The sequence below is a fragment of the Bos indicus genome, chromosome 2 (genome assembly GCF_029378745.1).
Source record: "Bos indicus isolate NIAB-ARS_2022 breed Sahiwal x Tharparkar chromosome 2, NIAB-ARS_B.indTharparkar_mat_pri_1.0, whole genome shotgun sequence".
Classification (NCBI taxonomy): Eukaryota; Metazoa; Chordata; class Mammalia; order Artiodactyla; family Bovidae; genus Bos; species Bos indicus.
The window spans coordinates 107,433,036-107,444,981 of NC_091761.1; the positions used below are offsets into that span (position 1 = coordinate 107,433,036).

Consider the following 11,946-nt stretch of genomic DNA (forward strand, 5'->3'; position numbering starts at 1 on the left):
GGGGCGTGGCAGGGCACAGGCATGACTCGGTCCCTTGGAAGAGGAAATCCTGACCCCAGCCAGCACCAGGGAGCCTCCATCCTCAGTCCTCCCTGCCCCCACACCCATCTTTCAAAGACTCAAGCACCACTAGTCCACACTCAGCCAGTTTATTAAAGTCAGGGAGCTTCATCAGGAATGCAGAGGGGAGAAGATGGGAGATGACCCACCCTCCTCTCTCAGCTACCCTTCTCCAACAACTCATCTGCAGCCCAGGTCCCCTGGGCTGACCCTAGGAGGTGGGGCTGGCGTCAGGCAGACTGCACTGCATAAATACTCGGAGGCCACAGCCTGAATCAGCAGCGTCAAGGGGCCAGGGAGACGAGATTTGGGGCAGAAAGAGGTGGCTCCAAGGGTACCTCTTCCCAGGCTTGCTCTGAGCCCGAGGGCGACCCCAAGCCAGAGAGAGGGGCCCCTGGGGTCTGGGGCTGCGGCCAGCCCTATCCTGCGAGTCTGGCAGGTAGCTCCGGGTGGCTGGGGGAGGAGCGGGGCGGGGCGCCGCCTTGCCCGGTTCCGGGGGCGCAGGGCGGTGTCAGGTGCTGTTGCCCTGCTCCTGCTCAAAGAGCAGCATGGCCAGCTGCGTGCGGGAGCCGAGGCTCTCGAGCGCGCTCTGGCGGCAGCGGTGGTATAGGTCTTCGCTGAGCCGCGCACTGCACGTCTGTGCCCGATAGCGCTGCAGCAACGCCGGCTCCACCGCCCGCAGCACATGCAGGCTGGAGAAACGCAGGAACAGCTCGTACACATCCAGGCTCTCCATCAGCTCCTCCTCCTGGTCCGAGGACGCTGCCAGCCGTGCTCGGGCCGCCACGTAGTCAGAGTTGTAGAAGCAGGTCTCGGTGGCCGCCTGGCGATCGAAACGGCCTGTGTCGCGGCCCAGTTCGGGGGGTCCCGGGCCCTGGGGTGGGGCCACGGCCGGGTGGAAGGCCTGGAAGTGCATGGGAAAGAAGGCCTGCCAGCCAGAGATGGCATGCATGCGGCAGCGGTTCAGGAAGTCAGGCGTGAGCACCGTGTCTGGCCCGGCCAGCAGGAACAGCGTGTCCAGCGGGTGCTTCTTGGAGAGGAGATCCATGAGGCGCAGTGGTGAGGGTGCGGCTGTCTGCACGCTGAGCCAGGGCACCCGGGCACCGGGGAAACGCCGCTCCAGCTCTGCCACATGGGCCTTGACAGGGGCAAAGACATCGGCGTGGGCCGCCCGCTGGGCCTGTCGGGGCTCATACAGTAGCAGTAGGGTCAGGGCTGCGGCAGCATCGCCAGGCTCCAGCGCCGCCGTGGCGAAGGCCTCCAGGAAGGCAGGGGCCAGGTCACGCTCGGCTGCGGCTAGTGGGAGTAACACAGTGAGACGCGAGGCCTCGGTGACATAGGGCACGGGCAAGATCTCCACGCGACTCAGTGGCCGTAGCAGCTGCACCCGGCGGGTGAGGGGCCGGCGGCCCCCCTGGGGGGTCAGTGCCTCCAGCTGCAAGTCCAGCGTGTACTCCATCCCCCGGGCAGGATCGAAGCGTCGGTAGCCATTAACCAGTTGCTGTTTCTGGAGCTGCAGGGCTGGGTGGTATCGGCGGTTGAGCTCCTCTAGGGCTGCCCCCAGAACGTCCGCCACATCAGCCCGGTCAGCCCCACGCAGCGGGCAGCGTGGGGAGCCATCAGCGCAGGAGAAAGCATGTTGCTCTGTGAAATAGTCCCAGCGCAGCACCTCAAAGCGGGAGGCGGGGCGAGACGGTGCTGGAATGCCCACTGGCCAGGCAGCTGCCCGCTCCCCATCCGCTGCCAGGCGGCTGGTGTTCTGGATCTCCCACTGGGTTGGAGAAAGAGGCCATGAGCCAGGCGCGGACCACGGGGGCCAGCACGCAGCCGGGAGGCTGGGCAGGCAGCACGTGGCACTCAGCACAGGTCCCCAGTCCCTTGCCAACCTCGGCCCACTCAATGCTCCCACCTGTCCTTTACCCAGATGGGAGGCAGCCTAAGAATTAAATTGGAGAGGCTCCTCAGAAAAGGTAGAAGCAGACAGGGACCAGAAAGCAGGGATGCTCTGATTCTTGTGCTAATTTTTTTTATTTTCCTGGGATCTCTGATACCTCTTAGGAAACCTCACTCTCCACTCTTCACCCCCTACCCCCTATCCTCCACCTCCTACCCTCCACACCCCCCTACTCCTAACTCCTCACCCCCCAAACTCCCTACCCCTCACCCCCAGCCCAGACCATACCTGTAACTCCTGGATCTCCTGGTATGTGCGTTCCAGTTCAGCTCGAGCAAAAGCCTTGTGCAGCTGGTACATGTGCACAGGGTCATGGACAGGGTGAGCAGTCAGGGCACTACGGAAACGAGGGTCCCCCTCCTGCACGGGCTCCCCAGGGCTCAGCTCCAGGTAGCTATAGTGGACCCCCTGGGGAGAGGAAGGGAAGTGGGAAATATGAAGGGACAGTGCCCTCCCCCCCAATATTGTGTGTCTCATCTCTCCATCCTATGACCTGTTGTGGACTTGGGGTCAGAATCCTGTGGGTGTCGGCCTACCTTGACCAGTTGTGAGCTTGTGTGACCTTGGGTAAGCCTCTGTCAGTTCATCTGTGAAACAGGCATGTGTCCTATCTCAGAGCTGTCCAGGGGCTCAAATAAAATAATAATGGCCAATACCAAACACCTACTATGTGCAAGCCTCCCTTATTTTTTCTAATCCTTATAACAAGCCTGAGAAATAATTATTTCCATTTGTATGGATGAGGACGCTCAGGACATTCAGTAACTTACCCAAGGTCACAGGGATAGAAAATGACAAAACAGCATAGAAACCCAGGCCTATATCTCCAACCACCCCCTCTGCCTCTCAGGGGGAAGTGCAGACACCCAGATGGGAGGCACCAGTGGGGTGGCTTCTCTTCCTACCTCGTGGTCGCCAGTGCAGCTCACCCCGGTGGCATCAAGGATGCAGCGGCCCAGCCACTCATCCGGGCGCGCACTGACAATGTCATTGCGGCAGGCTTCCAGGTGGGGGCGCAGCTGCTGCAGCAATGTGCGCGACAGCAGCACCCCAAAGCCCCCGTGGCAGTAGCGGCCTGGGGCAGGCTCTCCACCGATGAAGTCCTGGGGCCGGCCCAGATAGAGGTGGGCAGCGGCTGCCAGGCTGAGGCGGCCGACTAGGCGCGCCAGTCCGTGCGCCTCAGTGTAGGTGGCATCGGGTACTAGGAAGAACCAGTCGAAATCGTCGCCGTGCTGTTCCAGCAGGTGGCGCAGTGCCAGGTGCAGGTGCCCAATGGGCCGCTCCTCACCTAGTGTCACCACCGCCATACCTGGTGGTGCCCGGCGGCCCCTCGAGCCTGTCAGGAACACCACACGCTCTAGCCTGTGCCCCAGCGTGCGGTTCACGGCCACACCCAGCGTAGGCAACGTGGCCTGTGAGGTCAGCACCGCCACGAGCAACTTCTGCCTGATGCCCAGCTCCGTGCTGATGTAGCGGGTCCTGGGGTGGGGGAAAGATGGCCCAAGGTTATCAAAAAGACAAGTAGGGCAGGCAGAGGGTAGCATACATAGGCTTCAGCAGGTCATGTCCTCCTTGGGCCTGTTTCCTCATTTATGATAGAATAACTCTTCTAGGGGTCACGAGGATTTAAGGGAATTGTTGTCCTTACCTACCCAAGTGCTTTTAAAACGGAGAAAGTATTATCCATGCAGATACGAGAGATATATTATGGGTCTGATTCTCTAGTTTGTTATTTAGTAGTTGAATCTTTGAGTGAGTTATTTAACCCATCTAAACCTTGACTTCCCTGGTGGCTCACATGGTAAAGCATCTGCCTATAATGCGGGAGACCCAGGTTCAGTCCCTGGGTTGGGAAGATCCTCTGGGGAAGGAAATGGCAACCCACTCCAGTACTCTTGCCTGGAAAATCCAATGAACAGAGAAGTATGGTAGGCTACAGTGCATGGGGTCCCAAAGAGTTGGAAGCGACTTTTCTTTCACTTTCACTTTCAAACCTTGGGTAGCCTCATCTGTAAAATGAGATGACTGTATCCCTTTAAAGCACTTTGCCAAATTCTTGGCACACAGGTACTGCACACATCATGTACATACTTATTTCTAAAAATATGCCATTATACCACAAATACATCACAGAAATGATGTAAATGGATAGATGCCATTGAGGCATAGTGAATGTGTTTGGGGGGGCTCAGGGATTCAGAAACTTATCTTCCATAATACGGAAGGTAAGTTGAAGAATTGGAATTTGAACTCAGTGTTACTTAGGAGAAATTATTTCAACTCATAGGCAGAGGCATTAATGGGATGGGTACATCATCCTTTCCCCACAAACCTCCCTCTTTCCCAGATGCCCACCCAGGAACAGGAGATACAGGTAAATCCTTGTTGGTGTTTGGTCAGTAAGTCATATCTGACTCTTTATGACCCCATGGACTGTAGCCCGCCAGGCTCTTCTGTCCATGGGATTTCCCAGGCAAGAATACTGGAGTGGGTTGCCACTGCCTTCTCTAGGGGATCTTCCTGATCCAGGGATCAAATCCAGGTCTCCTGCACTGGTAGGTGAATTCTCTTACTGCTGAGCCACCAGGGAAGCCCCCACAGATAAATCCTAGTTCTCTCTTTTCTCTTTCCCTCTCTCAATGCACCCATTCTATATACTAGTCATTTCTCTAAACCTAACACCCAGTGAGCCCTGAAGACCTTTGAGGGTCCAGGGGGTCAAGCAGGTCTAGGTCAGAGGCGAGTGAGTTCTGCCCAGTCTGGATGGAGCCTCCAAACCTTCCCAGGGAGCAGGGCCATCGGAAATGATCGGAGCCCAAAGACTTCCTGGCTTGTCAGACCCTTCCTTCCGGGGCCTGATCCAGCCCCAGGCGGCCTCCTCTGCGCACCCATCCCAGCCGGTTCCCAGGGGGTGGGGCAGCGGATCCAATCCTTACCTGACGGCCTTTTTGGCGGCCTGGCCAGGCTGTGCAGGGTGGTAGGGCAAGACACGCGGCTCCCAGTTCTCCCCGGCGCCTGCACCGGCCCCGGGCCTTTCGCGCTCCGCTCCGGGCTGCACCGAGTTGGGCCGGCGCGCCGCATTGGTGTTGCCGCGCGGAGGCAGCTCAGAATCTCCGGGCTGGGGCGGCCCTGGGCCGCAAGGCTCCTCCACCCAGGTGACGCTAAGCAGGCTCAGAGTGAAGCCCAGAGAGATACCCACGGCCACGGGCCCCGCGGGCCTCAGTACCGACAACAGCAGCGATGCCCGCATGGCGCCCGGACAGCGGGCCCCCGGCCCTGGAGCAGCCCCAGAGCCGCAAGAGGAGGCTTCGAGGGGGCGGGACCGGGGAGGGGGCGGATCCGGAGGTCCCGAGCCAAGCGGGCGGGCCCCCTCCCTCCCCTCCGAGCAGGGCCAGCCGCCGGAGCGGAATCCCCTGCGCCGCGTTCCTGTGCCCCTCCAGTTGCCGCTCGGTACCGCGTAGGGTCCCGGCGCTGGGCGCGGGAGCCTCCGCCGAGGCCGCCGCTGTCCGACGTGTCACTGGAAGGGCCCCGCCTCCGGGGTGGGGTCTCGGGCTCCAGCTACCGGAGAGGGAGGAGAAGGGGGAGGTTAAAGGGGAAGGACCCCCGGAAGTGCCCCCTCCTCAGTGAGGGAGAGGCAGACGTCGGGGGCGGAGTCCCCTACCTCCCCCCGCGGCGTGGTTGGTGCGTCCCCTGTGACGTCAGAAGCAGCCCGCCCCTGCCTGGATGGTGCGCCCTGAGTGACGTAAGGAGCAGAGGCCGGAGCTGTCCATCAGCACCAAAGGCCGCGGGCGGGCTCAGGGCATGGGGCCGCGGCTCTGGGGCAGCCCAAGCCCCTGCTCCTGCTTCTTTCCCTTCCCCAGGCCCAGCCTAAGTCCCCGGACGTCGCGGGACTGGAGTGCCAGCCGGTGTTGGAGGCGGAGCGGCGTCGCCGCCGCGCAGGGACCGGTCCCTCCGGCCCAGCAGCCCCCTTCCCCTCACCGCGGACTTTTACCGGACCCCAGTCAGCTGGAGGCTCTGGCGCCCGGCGACCGCGGCCCCTCCGGCCCCTGCACAGCCTCTTTCGCTCAGAAGCTCAGGTCGCCTCCAGCCCAGGTAGATCTTGGATAATCCCAGATTTAACGGCCCACAGACCAGTCTCCTGGCTGTCTCCTCACCGGCAGCACGCTGCCCTCATCTCCCCCCAACTTAGTCCCCCTTTTAACTTCTTCATCCCAGCTCCCTCTGGCCAGGCACTTTTCCCCTCTTTTGTCTTTTGTCCCTTACTTCAGGGATGCTTCCAGAGCTGTGTAATGTGGGCACCACTCCTTTGTCCACTGTATCTTTGCCTAGTTCTCCACTCCCATCACACCCTCATCCTGGTGGAGACCCAGGACTCCTCCTTGACCCCCAACTTCCTCTCTGTCAGGCTGACGTGGGAGGGTGATTCCCTTCTGTTCCCAGCACTATGCCGGGCACTGTGGCAACACTTCGGTTCCAGTTGCTGCCCCCGGAGCCAGATGATGCCTTCTGGGGAGCACCCTGTGAACAGCCCCTGGAGCGCAGGTACGAGGCACTTCCAGCGCTCGTCTGCATCATGTGCTGTCTGTTTGGAGTCGTCTACTGCTTCTTCGGTAAGACCCCATCATTCCTTACTTGGGCCCCCCCTGTTTCCCCAAGTTATTTTTCTGAGGCACCTCAAACCTTCTTTGGAACTTTACCATGAACTATCTGTCTTTTCTCTTTTTTCATCCCGTACATGTTTGTAGATCATTTAGACTCTAGATCCTAGAGAACACAGGTTTTGATTTAGGTGTGCTTGGATTTGAACCTGGTTCTGCACTTTACTAATTACAATGCCTTGGGCACATTAACCGTTCTAAGCCTCAGTTTTCTCATATGAACAGTGGAAACAATGATATTTGTCTCACACGAGGTTGTTGTGAAAATAATAAACACTCAATAAATAATAGCTATTGTGGTGAAGATGTGTTTGGGTCACTATTCTAGGTAGGCACCAAAAACATTTAGAAGGGTGAGTTAACATGGTCCCTTACCATGGGGCATAATGTCTAATGAGGGAGAGACTTCTGGCATATTCATACCTGCGATATATATTAGAGGGAGCTAAATGGTGATCACATACATGGAGATATATATACAGGCAGGCTCCAGTAATCAGTGCTGCTGTGGATGGTTGTCCAGGACACGAGGGAGTTTGGTTGGATAGGCAAGTGGGGGCTGAAATCCAGTCCATGCTCCACTTGCCAAACTCTAGAGCTTGGTGCAAGGCTGCTTTGCCTAGAGGAAGGCACAACTTTTTCTAATTTGCACCAAAGTGCCAGATGGTCTAGTGGAGTAGGTGCCCAGTGACTCTATAGCAAGAAGTACAGAACTTCAGATAGGGAAGTGAGGTTTATTGGCTGAGCATCCAGGGAAAGCCTCCAGGCAGAGCATTACAGGTGGCTGGATGAAGTGCAAAGGAAGCTTGGAGGTCTGAGTTCCAGGTTGGGCAGAAACAGGGCAGGACTTATGCTCTGCAGCCTTTACACCTCCCCCTAGAATGGCTGGGTAGTAGGCAGGCATGGAAGCCAGATGGTCCCTCTCTTTCCACCTCCAAACTCTGGGCTGAACAATTGCAGAGTGGGCAGGAGGAAGAGCCCTTCTATAGGTTCAGGACACATTCTGGGTCTCCAAGGAGTCTGTGTCACCTCACCCCCTCCACTATTTATACCCAATCCCTCTACAGTTGCCCAGTTCAGCCTGCCAATCCTTCTCCTGGGCTTCCCTGCCCTGTGGCTCTTGGAGGCTCTCACTCTCAGGCTCTTGGACCCTTTGAGACATTGTGCATGCCCTACTCCTTTTCCTGATCCTAGAACCTCCTAGACTCCAGTGCTTCCTCTCATTCCTAGCACTGATTCTCTTTTTTATAACCTTTCTCTTTGGCTCTCCCTGATCATTTGACTCCCATCTCTGACTTCCATCTTCTCAGCTTTTCCGGGTCCCTCACACTTCCAGGTACCCTTACTGGACCTAATGGCCCTATAACCTCCATTTTTCTGAAACTCCACACCACTATTTGCCCTATAATCCACTTTGACTCCCTATGGCTCCTTGTGAACCCTATTGACACCCCCACCAAGCTATCTCATTACCTTCCATCCCTCTGATTCTATTACTCCTAACACAGGAGAATCCCTATGACCCTGTTGTCTGTTTGCCCCCACCATGATCTCAATGATTCCATTTTTTCTGGCTTCAATATTATTACCCTCTCTCAAAAACCCTTTAATACGCTCAATGATCCCACATCTGTCAATTCCCCTGACCTGAAAAGATTTCATCTTTCTGAACCTGTGTGACCTCATCTCTCAAGTTCTTTCTGACTTCCAAATACCTCATCCCTCTGAACAATCCCACCCTAAGGACTCCAGGGATTTTATTGGTCTTCTATCTGTGACCCCAGTGACCTCTCTCTCTGACCTCTATGATTCCAAAGACCCTAGTGACCCTGTAACTGATACAATGAACTATCTCTATCTCAAAAACCCAACATTCCTTTCAATGACTGTCTGTTTCCCAGAGACTCCCAATGACCTATCTCTCTGACCTTCCTTGATCCCAGTGGTCCCTTCACTGTTGCCCTCAGGACCCCAGTGACCCCCAATTCTCTGAGCTTAGTGTCCTGCCTCTGGTTCCCCTGTAATTCCTTGTTCTTGACCCCTCTGACCTCCTACCTCCAGCCCCGTGACCTTGTTTTGGCCTCTCACTAGCCCCTGTTTCCCTCCAGGTTACCGTTGCTTCAAGGCAGTACTCTTTCTCACCGGGTTGCTGTTTGGCTCGGTGGTCATCTTCCTGCTGTGCTACCGAGAGCGGGTGCTGGAGACGCAGCTGAGTGCTGGGGCAAGCGCAGGCATCGCGCTGGGCATCGGGCTGCTCTGCGGGCTGGTGGCCATGCTGGTGCGCAGTGTGGGCCTCTTCCTGGTGGGCCTGCTGCTTGGGCTTCTGCTTGCCGCTGCCGCCCTGCTGGGCTCCGCACCCTACTACCAGCCGGGCTCTGTCTGGGGCCCCCTGGGGCTGCTGCTGGGGGGCGGCCTGCTCTGCGCCCTGCTCACTCTACGCTGGCCCCGCCCGCTCACCACCCTGGCCACCGCGGTGACTGGTGCCGCGCTCATCGCCACGGCTGCGGACTACTTTGCCGAACTGCTGCTGCTGGCGCGCTACGCGGTGGAGCGTCTGCGGGCTGCCCCTGTACCCCCCCTCTGCTGGCGGAGCTGGGCCCTGCTGGCACTGTGGCCCCTGCTTAGCCTCATGGGCGTTCTGGTGCAGTGGCGGGTGACGACCGAGCGGGATTCCCACACGGAAGGTGAGAGGGTACATGCCAGGGTGGGCATGACAGACATGGGTGGTTGAGTGGGGGGATCTGAGCTGTTGAGGATGGGGAGGGAGCTGTAGGCACCAGCAGCAGAAGGCCTCAGTTGAGTTACAGAGAGCTGACTGGCTCAGGGTCTGGGAAAGCAGGACCTCAGTGCCACCGTCCATGCCACAACAACAGATGGAACAGCGGCTCTGTGCCAAGCCCCTTCCAGGCATCTGGGGATGCAACAGAGACAAAAATGGAAAAGGCCCCCATCCTTCCAGGGTTACATTCAGGGTGAGGGAGACAGACAATAGGCAGACTAACAAGATAATTCCCATTGTGTGGACTGATATGAAAGAGGTGTGCAGGATAATGTGACGTATGGACAGGGTGGCCAAGGAGGGGTGTCACATGGAAGAGGTGACATTTAAGCAGAGACCTGAAGGATAAGGCACCAGCCATACAAAGAGCTAGAGAAGAGGGAAGAGCAAGGGCGAGAGCCTGAGAGGGAATGAGCTTGGCCTGGTGAGGAGGTGGGGCGGGAGTGGGGGTTGAGGGGGGGCGACTGTGTGGCCACAGTGGGCCATAATGAGGACTCCGGATTTTATTAGAGGGCTGGTGAGATGCCATTGGAAGTTTAGCAGGAGGGATATAAACTAATTAAGTATCTTCTGGCTTCTGAGTGTAGAAAGCATCAGGGAAGGCAGGTGTAGAAGGGGAGCCAGTGGGGAGGCAGCTTAGTTGTCCAGTATAGGGATGATGTTGGCCAATCTAGGTGAGTCACCTATGACTCCAGACTGGGAGAGGGGTAGGGTAGCAGCCCGGAAGAGGTACCTAGAGCCTAGGAATCTTCCCTAAAGACCTTTGGAAGAAAAGACCTATGGGAAGCCCTATCTGGCAAGTGGGAGACCAGGAAAGTAAAGGAGGAGAGGTTTCAGACCAGGGGCATCTGGGAGCCTATGTGGGCCTCTGAGAACCTGCTCTTCCCCACCCTTCGCAGTGGTCATCAGCCGGCAGCGCCGACGTGTGCAACTGATGCGGATTCGGCAGCAAGAAGAACGCAAGGAGAAGCGGCGCAAAAAGAGACCCCCAAGGGCTCTCCCCAGAGGCTCTCGGGCTCCTCCGAGGCCTGGACCCCCTGACCCTGCTTATCGGCGTAGGCCAGTGCCCATCAAGCGCTTCAATGGAGACATCCTCTCCCCGGTGAGCACCCCGAGCCCTTCCCTCCAGCCCAAGTGGGGAGAAGGGGGTGTTGGACTCTCTGTCCAAGCTGGACTGGGCCTTCCCCAGGGCTGGTCACTGTCTAGAAGGCCTAGGACTTGTCCACCACCATAACCCCCGTAGTTAGGGGCCTGATGGGTAACGGGAAGAGGTGACCTGGGTGTGGATTTTAATGAGGCATGGTACAGGGAAGGGTCTCAGGGCTGTGGACTCTGGGGGTGGTGAGGTCCCAGACCGGCAGAAGACCAGGATGGGTCTCAGGCTTGTGATGGTGCAGGCTGAGGCCATCTGCCTGGGTGGCTTTCAGGGCAGGGGTCCGCAGTGGCACTCTCACACCTGTGTTTCCTCTCCCACAGAGTTACATCCAGAGCTTCCGGGATCGACAGACTGGGAGCTCTCTGAGCTCCTTCATGGCCTCACCCACAGATGCGGACTATGAGTACGGGTCCCGGGGCCCGCTGACGGCCTGCTCTGGGCCTCCAGTGCGGGTATAGCAGTCCAGCTGCTCCTGCTCGCCTACACTCATCGGTCACCAGCTCTGCCGGCTTGGGGAGGCCTGCTGGGCCGAGGCTCAGCCCACCTGGCCTTGTGCCCTTTGGCTGTTCCTTTCCCTACCCTGGAGAGGGATGGCTTGGCCACCAGATGGGAGGACCTGCTCAGGCTTGGCCTGGCCTGAGGAGAGAGCCCCTCCCAAGCTCCCCAGGAGTTCCTGAGGGACGCGAGTGTGAGCCCCACTGGGCTGTGCTCAGGGTTGTGAGTGTGTCGCCTGTGTGTGTGCGTGTGGAGGGGTGGGCTTGGAGGGGACCTTGGGACCCTTGCCTTAGATTTCTGATTGGTAGGGCTTCTCCAAGGGTGGCCCCACCTCCTCACCCACTGCTGGGGTCCCATGGGCCAGTCTCCTGCATGTCTAAGTGGAGGAGGTCTGCCTTCCTCCCCCATCACCTCCACTTCTCAGCCAGACTCATCTAAGGCTTCTTGTCCTTGTCCATGGGGCAGACTGCAGTGGTCCTCACTCTAGTCCCCTGTCCTCTGCAAGTCACCAGCCCAAGGGTAGTGGCAGGGGATGGGGTGGAGGGTGCTGCTCTGGCCTGGGTCTGGCAAGGGGGCTAGGAGGAGGGGGCTTAAGTGCACGGTGCATGTCTGGTGTCTGTCATGCCACTCTGGACACCTCATGCTTCTGTCTCCTCCCACCCCACCCTGTTTTACATCTTTTATAAATGTGCCAAACTGTGAGGCTTCTGCCAGTAGTGGTGGTCTTAATGGCTGGCGCTTCCAGGGGCCAAGATGGAGGAAGCACTGCAGGCTTTGGTTCCCTGCGTCACTCACTCTGCGGGGGCTCCAGGTGAGTTCTGCCCTCACATGTCACACAGACAGC

The 11,946-nt window shown here is 58.0% G+C and overlaps 2 protein-coding genes across 3 annotated transcripts; one reads left to right on the forward strand and one right to left on the reverse strand.

Moving 5' to 3' along the window:
- Window positions 1-133: 133 nt before the first annotated feature.
- On the reverse strand, window positions 134-5,509 carry CHPF (chondroitin polymerizing factor). The gene is made up of 4 exons (XM_019977493.2): window positions 4,951-5,509; window positions 2,920-3,493; window positions 2,243-2,422; window positions 134-1,831 (listed from the first exon to the last, which is right to left on the reverse strand). The coding sequence occupies exons 1-4, from the start codon at window positions 5,262-5,264 to the stop codon at window positions 572-574; spliced, it is 2,328 nt and encodes a 775-aa protein (XP_019833052.2). The 5' UTR covers window positions 5,265-5,509; the 3' UTR covers window positions 134-571.
- A 138-nt stretch (window positions 5,510-5,647) lies between these two features.
- TMEM198 (transmembrane protein 198) lies at window positions 5,648-11,804 on the forward strand. 2 transcript variants are annotated; one of them, XM_070772920.1, is made up of 6 exons: window positions 5,648-5,756; window positions 5,875-6,106; window positions 6,420-6,624; window positions 8,781-9,356; window positions 10,351-10,553; window positions 10,928-11,804. In XM_070772920.1, the coding sequence occupies exons 3-6, from the start codon at window positions 6,459-6,461 to the stop codon at window positions 11,063-11,065; spliced, it is 1,083 nt and encodes a 360-aa protein (XP_070629021.1). In that variant the 5' UTR covers window positions 5,648-5,756; window positions 5,875-6,106; window positions 6,420-6,458; the 3' UTR covers window positions 11,066-11,804. The 2 variants fall into 2 exon arrangements, with proteins under 2 accessions (XP_070629021.1, XP_070629028.1); XM_070772927.1 differs by lacking the exon at window positions 5,648-5,756 and having other exon boundaries at window positions 5,763-6,106; window positions 6,455-6,624.
- Window positions 11,805-11,946: the final 142 nt, after the last annotated feature.

Bases quoted from the DNA above. Each gene is read 5' to 3' on its own strand.
- CHPF (XM_019977493.2), bottom strand. From the start codon at position 5,264: ATGCGGGCATCGCTGCTGTTGTCGGTACTGAGGCCCGCGGGGCCCGTG. The intron at 3,494-4,950 runs GTAAGGATTGGA...CCCCCACCCCAG, and splicing joins GCCGCCAAAAAGGCCGTCAG to GACCCGCTACATCAGCACGG. The intron at 1,832-2,242 runs GTATGGTCTGGG...TCTCCAACCCAG, and splicing joins AGGAGATCCAGGAGTTACAG to TGGGAGATCCAGAACACCAG.
- TMEM198 (XM_070772920.1), top strand. From the start codon at position 6,459: ATGCCGGGCACTGTGGCAACACTTCGGTTCCAGTTGCTGCCCCCGGAG. The intron at 6,625-8,780 runs GTAAGACCCCAT...GTTTCCCTCCAG, and splicing joins AGTCGTCTACTGCTTCTTCG to GTTACCGTTGCTTCAAGGCA. The intron at 9,357-10,350 runs GTGAGAGGGTAC...CACCCTTCGCAG, and splicing joins GCGGGATTCCCACACGGAAG to TGGTCATCAGCCGGCAGCGC.